This window comes from Podarcis tiliguerta (assembly GCF_965153285.1).
Source record: "Podarcis tiliguerta genome assembly, chromosome: 2".
In the NCBI taxonomy this organism is placed as follows: domain Eukaryota; kingdom Metazoa; phylum Chordata; class Lepidosauria; order Squamata; family Lacertidae; genus Podarcis; species Podarcis tiliguerta.
Window position 1 is genome coordinate 68,320,275 of NC_139535.1, and position 13,529 is coordinate 68,333,803.

The 13,529-nt window shown below is 44.4% G+C and overlaps 1 protein-coding gene and 1 long non-coding RNA gene across 2 annotated transcripts in view; both read left to right on the top strand.

The window, feature by feature from the left end:
* Positions 1-1,574: 1,574 nt before the first annotated feature.
* The window catches only part of LOC310671320, a 29,909-nt gene continuing 17,954 nt past the window's right edge, over positions 1,575-13,529 (top strand). The window contains exon 1 of the long non-coding RNA XR_014507956.1: positions 1,575-1,739. This is a non-coding gene — a long non-coding RNA (uncharacterized lncRNA). The remainder of the gene's footprint in view (positions 1,740-13,529) is intronic.
* Positions 8,335-13,288, top strand: SOWAHA (sosondowah ankyrin repeat domain family member A). Its single transcript, XM_083427058.1, has one exon. The coding sequence runs from the start codon at positions 8,988-8,990 to the stop codon at positions 10,833-10,835; it is 1,848 nt and encodes a 615-aa protein (XP_083283184.1). The 5' UTR covers positions 8,335-8,987; the 3' UTR covers positions 10,836-13,288.

Below are 13,529 nucleotides of genomic sequence, written 5' to 3' on the forward strand. Positions count from 1 at the left end.
AACAGTTTAAAAATATCACCAGTTCTCACAATGGAGGGTTAGCTCACTACCGTTCAGCTATGAAGCATGACTTTCTCTTCACATTGTTCATTCTCATATTTTTCCGGCTCATTCGGCATTGCTGCTCTTTCTCTCCACCTGTATTGCAACATGATGCCACACCTTATTTACAACAGTGAAGCCTGGCTGTCACTTAAATTGCTTTTAACCATAAGTTTGGTTGGGAAGGAACATCTGGGTGGAAATCTGCTTGCGTTAGGAGTTAAGTCACTCAGCAGAAGTTGAACTTTATGCTGAATCCTGGTTGGAGAAGTTTACCCTGCATATAACCACACTGAGATTCTGAGTTTAGAAAAAATAAGAAAGCTATGTTTATTATGGGAATACACGTCTGACTGGAAAGGTCCTAGTTCTATTTAACTAAGGTGGAGATGCCTTGAGCCATGTTTGCTCTTGCGTCTCAACAGGAAAGACACAAAAGACATGTCCTCTCCCAAGTTGAGAATGAAGAAGGAGGAAATGAGGTCAGCAACCCTAAGAGTATCAGTCTAGTACCTGAGGGCAGGTCAGCACAAGTTTGGTCAGAAAGGGCATTCCAGGACACTTGTCCCTGTACTCTACTTAACTGAACTTAAAAATGTGTAGTTGAAACACAAGCACATTCCACCCTTAATTCCCCCCGCCTTCATTTCTCTCCCCCAATATATGAATTTTAGATTGATAGCACCTCAGGACAAGGGTCTCATCCTTTCAGACTTTTTAAATTGCTGTGTGTGGTGCAGCAATAATAATTTACCAGTGCCTAAATCAAGATAATTAATACGGAATCCTTGTCTCCATTCTCTATCTCTTCTTCTCTAGTACAAGGCACATATTAGTTTAAGATTGGGACAGTTTGTGCACAACCAAAAAGCAGCAGCCACAACAAACACCCTCTAACCAAATGCAGCTCAGCACTCATAATTCCCCACCCCTCACGTCATTTGATCCTTAGATGAATACAAAATATTCTACCTAGTAGATGCTATTCGTTGAGCTACTTTCTGCTGTAATATTCATAGAGTAATGTTGGCCTTCTGCTTAGACTTTAAGGGAAACACATTGGCACTAACAGGCTGCTGAGAGAGGGTACAGACTCAGTACTGTCTCAACAATATTTGTGCTAATAATAATAATTGTTTTGGGTAGATTTGAGTCAGCACCCTTGGGCTCACAGAAGGGCTTTTCATCCAGTGAAAGCTAATGAAAGGGAAGAGGGGGTATTTTTTACCAACAGCTGCTCTGCCACTCCCCCACCCTCCTGAACAAGGCAGAAGGTGGCATGGGGACTATGGAAGGAAGCATGAATCAGTAAAAACACTCTGCCTTCCTTTTGAGGGGTACAGGCCATAGCTCTGTGTCAGAACATCTGCTTAGCATGCAGAAGGCCCCAGAATCAATTTGCAGCATCTCCAGATACAGTTGTGAAAGGAGACCTACTGCCAGTCAGTGTAGGCAATGGTGAGTGGTTTGGGTCACTGGTCCAAGTTCATATAAGGCAGTTCCGCACCTTCCTTTTCTGTTAACATAGATACCTCCGCTGGCCTCAAAGGTCTTCCACGCACACCACCAGGACACCCCTGGGATTCCATCCAATGGTTCTGTAGGTTTTGTTTTCTGAAGGTGTAAGTTACAAATTGAATGAAGAAACGAAGAGTTACAGATGCTGAAGGCAAACACAGTGGGTGGCTTTCTAAGAGGTAGGTGCTCTAAACATAATGATGTGTCAAGTTAGGCATGCCTTGACAGTTTTACAAAATTAATTCACCAAGGAACCAGTAAAAACTTATTTAGTTGAGGTCTGGTGATGGGAAACACACATTACCCTAAGAATTCATGATTTAAATTATGTTTTAACATTTGGGTTAGACCAGGGAAGTGTTGTAATGTTTAATGTTTCATTGTTTTTGTGTATGCTGGAAGCCACCCAGAGTGGCTGCAGCAACCCAGTCAGATGAGTGGGGTATTATTATTATTATTATTATTAGCTATCAGATTTAATAGGGCTACTGGCTGGAATCTTGGACTTGACAAAGAAGTGTTAGTAGCCCAGGATTTTCAGGTGTCTCTCCATAGAAGCCAGGGCTTTTTTTTCACCTGGAACTCACCAGAATTCAGTTCCAGCATTTCTCAGGTGGGCACCATTGCCGTTCTAAGAGAACAAGGGAGTTGTTCAGGCATCTATTTTTCTAGAAAAGTAGCACTGATGGGAGCTAATTGTTACAAGACGACTTATTGATACAAGCCCACTCTTTATTGTTCTACATAGGAAAACCAGTCAGAGGCAAAGGTCATGGAGGGATATACCTCTCCACCTCCCATCTAAGGATGATGTAACCCAGTGCTTTTTTAAAAAGAAAAAATGGGTGCCGGTACTCAACATGAAGTTATTACAGTAAGGGCCACACTTTTAACATTTGTGGGGGCGGGGAAGGTGCCCTTGAGTACCCCCAGGAAAAAAGGCACCGATGTAATCTAAGTTGCTGTGTATCTTAGAAAAGTAACAAAACTGCAGTTTTCTGAGCACAGCACAAGAGGAAGAGAGCTCTGTAAGCATTTGGGGAGTTGTCTCTTCCTAAAGATTTGATGTGTGCCAGTGGTATTTTCGACTGGAGTGTTTAAACTGCACAGCCACCCATGCACAGTCTGAGCATATGTAAATAAACCCAGATTTTGCAAAATGCCAGAAGCCTCCAGCAACTTCCTTCCAAAGTAGTAGTTGTTGTTCTTTAGTCATTTAGTCATGTCCGACTCTTCATGACCCCATGGACCAGAGCACGCCAGGCACTCCTGTCTTCTTCCAAAGTAGTAGTAGATGACAAAAGTGGGGTGGAGGTGGTTATTTGACCTCCCTGCAGGTGAAGTGCTTCTGCTTACCAGGAGGGGGAGAGGTGAGGTGGCAGTGACGTTGGTGTGGTCCAAACACACCAGCAGAGCCAGTTTGACACTCCACCACTCTCCCTGCCACCTCGGCCTCCACTCTCCCTCCTGGTGAGCAGCGATGATTCACTTGCTGAGAGGTCCAGAAAGTGTCTCTGTTCCACCGCACCATCTGCTACTGTTCCATAGGAAACCAAATCTGGGTAAGGTTGTGTACCACTAGGACATCTCACCTGAGCAGCTGGAGACTTATCAAAGGGATTGCAAAATGTACTCCATAGCAAAGGTGACAAGAAAGAAGGGGAAATATTTGGAATTGACAGGAACTGCCAAAGCTGATCCTGGCAACTTTGAAGTTATTAGCCGTGAGAATATTTTGTTTTGTTTTTTTTTTAAAAAAAAACATTTTAAAATGTGGGTACTGTTTTTGCTCCTTTGTACTTTGCCACCCTGGGCTCCTTTCGCAGGGGTGGCGGCAGCAGCGAGGTGGAAGTTAAATAAATAATATTTTCACATGTTGTTCAGTTTTATAAGCACTTCCATATAGGAAAGAAGTATGAAACCTGAGCATAGATAGCTAAACATGATAATCAGACATTAATTTTGCCGTAGTTTATTTGTACAAGGAACTTGTGACTGTGGCTTCCCAGTGTTTGTACATATAGCAAAATAAACATTCATTCGTTGTCGCAAAAACCAAACCTCAATTATCGCATCTGAAAGAGTATTTATGAATTGTACCCACCATTGGGACTTCTGGTTCCAAGTGCATGCACACGGAGGCACATAATTTTCTTGATTGCAGCTCATAAATGTTTTGCAAGCAAATCAGTCCACATACAAGTGCAATATTCATGAATAATGTTGTTTGCATATATTTTGTACATTTCTATGGCCCTGAATATACTTATACTTATAGGTGTCTCTGATTTAAAACTATATTTATTTCCATCCATTTTATATATGCTTTCAATAGTGCACATTTTACATTAATCCAGATAATGTGTTAATTTGTTTATTATGAGTTTGTAAATATTCAATAAATGATTTCCATTCCCCCTTAAAGACTTTGTTATCTTGATTTCTTATTCTTCCTGTAAGTTTTGCCATTTCTGCATATTCCGTTAGTTTCTGTAGCCATTCTTCTTTCAATGAGACATCTTCTTCCTTCCATCTTTGGGCAAATACCATTCTTGCAGCAGTGGTTGCATACATAAATATATTTTTATATTGTTTAGGTAACTCCAATCCCATAATTCTTAAAAGAAAAGCTTCTGGTTTTGTTTGTTTGTTGTTTTGTACAAAAGTTAGAGCTCACCAAATCTTAACCCCCATGATCTGCTTACACAGTCTTAGTTCAGCTCTGAAAGTGGAAACAGTGCCTCTGAGCATGTACAGTCTGCCTTTCACTTAATAAATATAACCATCCCATTAGCTTTCATTTTAGCACTGCTAGATTGACAGAGAAAGTTCTAAATAATCCACATGCTTTATGGCAACTATTCACTTTACTTATGTATTATCAATGCCTTGAATGCCTCTTCAAAGGCTCACTTAAAACGAGGTGTGTGTGCTTCATTCAGTTTTGCTTGCTTAACCCAGAAAATATAAGAAAACCCAACACAGACAAGGGCTTTAGGAACACAGAAGAAGTAATGAAGTCAAATGATTCCATCAGAAAGAGGGATGGCACTATATAGCTGTTGCTGCTAGAAAGACTCAGGACAGCCTTCTGCAGGAAATATATCAGCACTGCAGAATCTCTGTAAGGCAAAGAGCTGTTTCCAGGAGAAAGGTCATCTCCACAAAATTCCCACAAACAAAACAGGTAGCCTCGGCAAAGGGCGCGGTAGTGTGTCAACAATGTGAAAGGCGGGGCAAGGAAGTTACACAAGAAGCCAACAAACACCAGAGGGCTATAAGCAACAAAAGGATCGGGCTGTATTAAGACAGCAAGACCCAGCATGGCAGAACATTCTGCAGAATGTTTTGGCAGGAGGATTAGTCACTTGCCCCAATTTTAATGGGACATGAGAACTATTACAGGCCGGGTGTGATAAGTTCTGTAGGCGCTTTGAGGATAAAATCACTTGCGTGCACACAGATCTGGATGCTCCTGTTAAAGCAGCCTCTGCTCTGGCGAGGTGCCTGCTGTTGTCCTATTGATTCTGTGGGGTCAGTTCCAGTTACAGAGGTCTGAAGATGTGGATGAGGTGCTTGTGACTGTCCATCCCAGCAATTGCCGCCTCAACTCTTGCCCATCCTGGCTTGTTTGAACAGATTGGGGTGGGAGTGGCTGAAGAAGGTAACTGATGCATCCTCGCATGAGAGGGTGGTCCCTTGAAGGAGGTGGTGGTATATCTCCTCCTGAAGAAACCCTCCCTGAACCCTGAGGCACTTGACAACTACTGCCCAGTCATTGATACCTCTTTTCTAGACCAGGTGCTCTAGAGGCTTAAAGCTGCAGACATTCCTGGAATGTCACCAGAATATGTGGGGCACAATGTTATCAGGATGCCAATGGCACCCAGCACTACTTATCTATTAAATCTGGGTCAGGAGAGGCTATGCACAATCGGAACCAGTGCCTTGACACAATGGGGGTTAGTGAATATATGATATGACTCTGAGCTGTATGGATCGAAAGTCACACAAGGTGGTTAGGCTCACTCAAGATTTCTGACTACTTTTAGGTACATAAGAAGCTGATTTATACCACGTTTATCTAGCTCAGTATGTGTCCAGCTGTAGGGGAAGATACAGAAAAGCACTTCCCCCATTTGTGTGCCCCAGCAATTGGTATTAAGAGGTATACTCTCTCTGGTACCCTGAGCTCTTGCATGCAAATTATATGCTCTGCCACTGATTCATGGCCCTTCCCTGTCGGAAGAGTCTATCCAGAGCTGATTTCATTAGTTGTACAAGCGTCTACACAGCGAAAAGGTCTGCTAATGTTTTCATGCATACACTTTCACCTTCCCATTTGATTTTGAAAGACATTAAAAAAAACCACACCACTCTTTGCCTCCCCAGCAGATTTGGCACAAAATCACCCCCTTGCAAACAGTTGGGTAGATCAGGATTTAATTTCATGACCCTGAGAGCAAAACAAAAACAAACACATGGTACTGTTGTGTAGTGTAGTCTTCCTGCAAAAAGGCCTTTTTGGTCCTGCCAAAGCATACATCAGTATTAACAGGGACCAGAGGCAAGAATTGCAGAGCACTTTAATTTTTTCCAGAAACCTAAAAAGGCATGATCCTATTCATTTTCATGTAGCAATATATTTAATTACATTACAATAACAAATTCATTTGGCAATCCAAAGCAGTGCAATGCTCCTTTCAGAATGCTAAATTTAAACCACGAAATCTTGCCTAATAGTCCCAGCAGCTGCAGAGTAAACGATGACTTGAGCCACTAAAACTGTCATATCCAGATACAATTTGGGCAAGCAAGGCAGGGGACACCACACTTGCCGCACCCATCCTGACCATCGCATCAGCAAGGTGGTACCAGTTTCATTTAGGCCCTAGTGGACCCAACAGACGTTTAGGATGCCATTGCCATGCAGGGTGCCAGCACAGAGGAGCCCCTGCTCCACCTACCCTCCTCCTGCTCATAGAAATGTATTTATTTACTTCCACATACAAATTGCCTCCCATCAAATACTTCAAAGTGATTTCACAATAAAAGCCATCGGCAATAAAAACAATAGCACATTTTCATATAGTCGAAACAATTATGACAAATATAACCTCACACCATAGTCATGTATAATACAGTCACACCTTGGATCCCAAACTCCTTGGCTCCCGAACAAATTGGCTCCTGAATGATCAAAACCCAGAAGTGAGTGTTCTGTTTTTTGAACGATTTCGGAAGCTGAGCATCTGGCATGGCTTCCAATTGGCTGCAGGAGTATCCTGCAGCCAATCATAAACCGCCCTTTGGTTTCCAAACGTTTTGCAAGTCGAACGGACTTCCAGAACAGATTCCGTTTGACTTCCAAGGTATGACTGTACAAGTGCTTCACTTCTGTCCCTGCACTCGAGTGCCACTCCCTACATGTAAACCTATGGACTGTTATGCCTGCTTTACAGAAGCAGGCAGATTTAATAGCCAGCTGGAAATATATGTGTCACCAAAACTGCAGCTTGAGATGCATACAGATGAGAGGTTCTTGGGAACAATAAAAATGCAATTTACAAACCTCAATAATTGTACTGAAAGCTGCGGCTTTGGCTTGATAACTGAGGGCAAAAAGTATTCATTACTTCAGGAAATTGTGGCAGAAATAAATCAAGTAAGCATCTTTTATTAGCCCTGGCAATCTTGCTATAAAAATTATTTGATCCGTTGCCTTCAGAAGTTAGTTTGGCAAGTGGAATTAAAAAATGCTGTTGCTGCCGACCCCTTTAATCTCTTCCATATCCAGCTGTAGGTAGCGAAAGGGTGGACTGTGCAATATTATCGAGATGGAAGACAACTTCTTAGCAAAGCTTATTCCTTCTTCTAAAATCACTTAAGGAAGGGAAATGCAGTCCACTATATACTATTCTAATAACTTACCATGGCAGACATGGAAACATGAGGGAGGTGGTCATTTGTGTCATCTATTCATGTGGCAAGGATAATTTTAGCATTCTTTTGCTTCTACAAATTTCTGGTCGGGTTCAGATTAAGGTAACATTTTCTCTCCACCTGTTGGCTAAAAGGTTAGGGTTGGGTTGGCATCCATCTTTCTCAGAAGACAATGGAGGAGTGTGCCTCTGGGGGTGAAGTCAGAGTGTTGGAAGGTTACAGCACCTGCTGTGGCTGTAGAAACCAATACGGGAGAGACATGTTTTGTTGCTCTTGGTGCAGATGTAGGCATCTGGTTGTGCTGCTGAAGATGCACCATGGCATTATTCTCTCTGTGCTCCTTCCAGTGGTCATTTCTCCTCTGGTCACTGCTATGGATAAACAAGTTGACTGTCTGTCTCCAGGCACTGTGGTCGTCTGCAAGAGATTACTACATGATGGGGTTGATGTTGTCAGTCTTCAAGTCACATTTGCAGACATCTCTGTGGTGCAGAGTTTGTCTGCCAACATGCCAGTAGAGCACGTCCTCTCTTTAGCTTTAAACAGGAACAAACGACAATGCATGGAAAACCCGAACTGCTGTTTGGTCCAATAGAGTGCTAAAGAGTGGTTCCCCCAGGGGGAAGCAGCAGGACAAGAGGAAGTGTGTACGAGCCCAAAATGTAGGACCACCTTTCTAGTTAGATTACATTCAAAGCACACTGAAAGCACATGACTTCCCCCAAAGAATCCTGGGAGCTGTAATTTAACATTTCACTATTCAGTGAGGCTCTCACCTGTGGACAAGCAGCTGTGTCAAGTGCACACACCTCAGTCTAACCACATATTCAAAATATATTTGCATATTTGCGTATTCAAATCAGATGGAAGCTGGCTTGAGGGGGAAATGCATCAAACAGCAGAATTTCTGGAGCGGCTACAGGATGCCTATGGATCCTGGCTAACATCCTCACGTGTACTCAGCTGGAAACACCAGCAGTGGGAGCGCCCAAGAGCCCGAGTAAACGGCAATGTGTACACAGCCTTCGAGAAAGCCGGATTATAAACAAGTAAGCGTAGCAATAAGAGTGGGTGGATGGTCTGTATATATATTCACCTAAATATGTCCTCTCCCTCTGCGGTTCTTGCTCTACCAGATATCGCTGATGGCAACTGCAGACGCGTTTAATTCTCCTTATCAGAGCATTCTATTAAAGCGTGCATAGGCAAGGTTACTACTACGAACAACCCTGAAAATATTTTCAAGGCAGCTGCACGAGCAAATAAGCGGTTCTGCCGGGTCCACGACGCCCGCCGCATTGGATACCACGCTCGATCAACGAGCTGCTGGTTTAGCTCGGTGCGATGGCGATGCAGCCGTCCAACCTGCCACTGGCCGCGCAGCTACTCCTGGGAATCAATGGCAACGAGTGTAGGAATGTTTCATTTCTGACTTGCGCGGGGGGGGGGGGGAGTGCGCCTCGCTTTTATCTTCTTCGCGTGGGATGGAACCCGAGATGCGCGCTTTGCGGGCGCAACCACTTGGGAAAGCGAGGCGGGGGTGGGGAGAGCCTTGCGGCGGTGCCTGGAAGCCGCGTTCGGCTTCGGGAGAGGCGCGCGGGGCTTCCGCCTCAGGTGTGTCCTCGCCTACAACTCCCAGGCACCTCGGCTGTGGGTGGCCTTTCCTTCTCCTCCACTCCACCCCGCCGCGCTGCCGGCCAGCTGGGAGAGCGCCAGAGCTGCTCCTTCCCTCAGTAGAGGCGGCGGCAGCGGCAGCAGCAGCAGGTGGCTTCACCCGCCCGGGAAAGAGCGCGCGACGCCGCCGCCGACTCTCTCTCTCTTCCCGCGCTGCGTCTGTCCGCGCTGAGGCGGGCATGGCTGAGCCCGAGCTGAGCCAGGCTGCCGTGCTGGGCTTCCTGCGGGAGCGCGGCGGCAAGGTGCGCAATTCGGAGCTGCTGAGCCGCTTCAAGCCGCTCCTGGAAGCGCCCGGCGGGGAGCCCGAAGCCCGAGCCGCCCTCCGCGAGCGGTTTAAGCACTTCGTCAACAACGTGGCCGTCGTGAAGGAGGAAGACGGAGCGAAGTTCGTGGTGCTGAGGAAGAATTGGCGCCTGGAGGAGGCGGAAGTGAGCGCAGCGCCCGCTGGGGGGCGCTCTGGCGAGGAGGAGGAGGAGGAGGAGGAAGAGGAAGGAGAGGAAGGCTCAGCCACCTTGTCGCCTGCCTGCCATGCCGGCCCAGAGGGACCAGAGCAGGAAAGTGGGCCTGAGGCGAGCCCAACAATGCCTGTGTCCCAGTTGAAGAGCCTGTTTCAAAAGGAGGGCATGGAGGCACCCAAAGCCCCCGGGGACCAAGAGAAGTTGGCTCCCAAAGCTGCCCCCCAGAAACCCTGCATGCTGCCCGTGCGCTGTGTGCTGCCTGCCAGCGGGGCCAAGGAGCCCAAGGACCCGAGCCCCGACCCGAAGCAGCCCGAAGTCAAAGACTGGCTCCAGGTGGGGCTCCCGGCCATCACCCCCTCTACGTCACCTTACATGAAGAGGCGTCAGCTGGAAGAGATGGGGTCTAGCTCACCTTACCTGAGGAGGGTGCCGAAGTCTCAGAAGGTGGGCGAGGAAGCGGACTGTCCTGCTACGACCGTCCCTTTGGAAGCCGCTGAGCACGAGTGGCTGGTGAAGGCCACAGCCGGCCAGTGGTCCCAGCAGCTTCATGGCCTGCTGCTGAGCGACAAGAACCTGGCGAGCAAAAGGGACTTCATGACCGGCTTCACCGTTCTGCACTGGGCAGCCAAGAGCGGGAACTGCGAGATGTTGGGGAAAGTCATCGAGGTGGCCGAGAAAGGTGGCGCTCATGTCAACGTGAACTCCAAGTCCTACGGCGGTTATACCCCGCTCCACATCGCCGCCATACATGGGCAAGAGGAAGTCATCGCCCAGTTGGTCAGGGATTACGACGCCAACGTTCACCTGAGAGACTACAGTGGGAAGAAACCCTTTCAATATTTGAAAGAGGGCTCCTCTTTTGCAGTCAGACACCTCTTGCGGGACCCCCACCTTCACACGGTCTCTGGACACAACGCCTCCATCAAGAAGAACCCCAAAGTGGCGGCTTCCATTTTGAGTTCCACCAGTGCTGTCCTGGGGCTTTTGTCTGATGACACTGCTTTCTATGAGCTGACCAAAGGCTTAAAGAAACCAGCTACACTCAATAAGTTCTTTAATGCAGCCTCGACCCCAAGGAGGAAGCTGAAGTCCAGAGGGACTTTCTCGTCCTATTCTTCCTTATCTGAGGCAGTGGAAGATGACCAAGAGGAAGCAACGACAAAACGCAGACCAGTTTCAGAGTTGTTTTTTGGTCACTAGGCTCTGTCTTGCTGAAATCAAAATAATATGAATACTGAAGCAGTCATGTGTTGCTTATTCTTTCGCAGAAATACTTCTGCTTTTGTGTTTTTAAATGTGTTTCTCATTAGCATGTCTAATCCAGGGACTGAATGGATTCTCTATAGGGTTGTATCTGAATACCAGTTGAATTCAGTATTCCTGAATGTGATCTTTGCCTCATACAATTCACTGAAAATAGTTTTGCTCAGCAAAAATTACCCTTACTAAATCCATGTGACATTTCATGCAGGGCTTGGTTTGTTTTCTTTTGTTTTAGTGAGTGAGTTTAATGTGAGACCCTTATTTTGTTAAGTGATGAAAGGTCCATTAAAACCGAATGAATTAAGTAACAGTGCAGTCCCAGACACAGAAGTAATACACAAGCCAATGGCACGTATTCCCAGGTGAGTTTGTATAGGATTAAGACTCTTTCTTGGGAGTAAGGAAGTCCCATGGAATACAATCGACTTCCTTTTGAGGAAGCATGAATAGGATTGAGTTGCATGTCTGAAAAGGACGGGAATAAAAATGTCAATTTCAGATAGATGCCACTGCATATAAAGCAGTACATCTTGAAACAAACACTATGTTCTGTTCACGGCATGCACAATTTTTAAAGAACAAAATGTTTCCTTTATAGCCTCTAAAAACTTCTGATTTGGGAATGAAAATCATTTCAGGGAGGTTCTTTGCATCCCATCCATGCCTGTCAGCACAGATTAATGAGTTAATTAAAGGTAGTGCTGCCTTCCTAATGCTGTGCCATATTTAGTATTGAAAACATTGAACGTGTTCTGTAATAGTTTGCATTGGATGCAATTCTTATGAAATCCACCTTACAGTTCAGTGAATCTGTGATCCCTATGGTTAAAAAGGAAGGAACAGTTATGCCGTAGTAAAGCTTTGCTTTGGCTTTTAAAGCAGATGCCAAAAATTCAAAATGTCATTTTTTTTTTATTACAGTTTTAATCATGTTTGAAAAGGGATACATAATTTTAGTGGCATGCTAGAGAGAAGGGCAGTTCATTATATTTTATACTTTGTATTAAAAATGCCTCCTAGTAAGAATTTTACTGCATGCAGAAAACAAAATATACAATGAATTTGGAGAATCGGCTCTAGCCAACTTAAAAAGAAAAGAGAAGAAAAAGCCCTAAGCATCTCTACCTCAGTGCTGTATTTATATTATCAACTTAAACTGCAATCCCAGCCCCACTTACCTGGGAGTAAGCACCATTGAACTCAATAGGACTCAATTCTGAGTAGGCATGGCTGAGATTGCAGGTGGAGATATGTCTTGTTTTATTCAGAGAATATATATATAATAGTTTTTGCAAACTAATGAAAACCTGTGTGATTATAAATGCCATAACAGTTTGACAAAATATACAAACCTCTTGTCCTCTGAGTATAACTTTTCAAAAGTTATGTAACAAAAATGTAACAAAAGGAAAAATCTATTTAGGGTACATATTTTTATATGAGGAATAGACTAATGGAAATATAGCTCTTTAAGATAGTTATTTTTATATTGTATATTATGTAAATACTGACATGTTTTGGTGTCTTTCTGGTGATGAACTTTTATGTAAACTAAGGCTGGGCATTTTAGGTGCACCATCAGCCATCATTAAACACTCAAAAGAAGTGTGCATCTCAGTGACATAACTAACTTAAAATATGTCAAGTGGTAAGGCTCTGTGGGTAGTTTTTAAAAAGACATTGTGGCTCTGTGAAAATTCATTTTCAGTATGATACTCATCTTGATTGAATAATGCTCTGCATGAACTAAAAGCCTTTTGTAAATAAGGGTAATTATTGTCCCACCATTAAAAAAAATGTATGGATGATAGTTCAGTATAAATTGATTTTAATACAATTGACTATTTAGTGGCGTTGCATGGGGACTTCTAACCTAATTCTGTGACGAGTTTGTGAATCACTTTAAATCACAGTTACACTTAACTCCAAACAACATTGAGCTCATAGGTTTGTTCCTGGCTTGCTGCTCATGGATTGTTTGCAAGAGACAAACCACAATTCCAGGTTCAAACATAATGCTATGCCAAACCATTGTTTACTTTGCAGGAGCAGGGGAAGAGCAAAGTAGCTGTGATTTTAGTGCTGTGTACCAGCTTCATCCAAGCGATACATCCAGTCCCTCCTCCAAAAGTTGCAGTTTTGGGACAATTAAAATTCTGTTATTGAAGAAGAGTAGGTTCACTTCAGAAAGGATTAGTGTATGATTGGTCAGTCTCATGTGTCACACATTTAATCTCTGAATACACCAAGGGCCCAAACAGGCAATGGCTGTAACCTTTATTGATTTTTACATCAGACTTTGGCCTAGTAAACAAAGGCCCTACTGTGGCACAAGTTGGCTCTTGGAATGTTGTATCTGCCTTGCTTTAATAAACTCAATACAGTACTACTTTCTGGCTACCTATGTGTGCATATGCATAATAGTCTTTGCTAAAGTATTCCACAAGTTGTTGTAGGACTTTATCTGCTCAAGAGATGGGTAGCTAACAAATTGTTTCTGTTCCCATTCTTAGCAAATAAAAATAGCAAGCTCAATCCAGCGTAGAGCTAGGGCCAAACATTGCCAGACGTGGGTGTTTAAATCTGGGCCAGCCCCATTCACACAGAAAGAGGGGAGTGAGTGCGGGTTCA

Excerpts from the sequence above, each read along its gene's own strand:
- SOWAHA (XM_083427058.1), top strand. The coding sequence starts at position 8,988 with ATGGAACCCGAGATGCGCGCTTTGCGGGCGCAACCACTTGGGAAAGCG.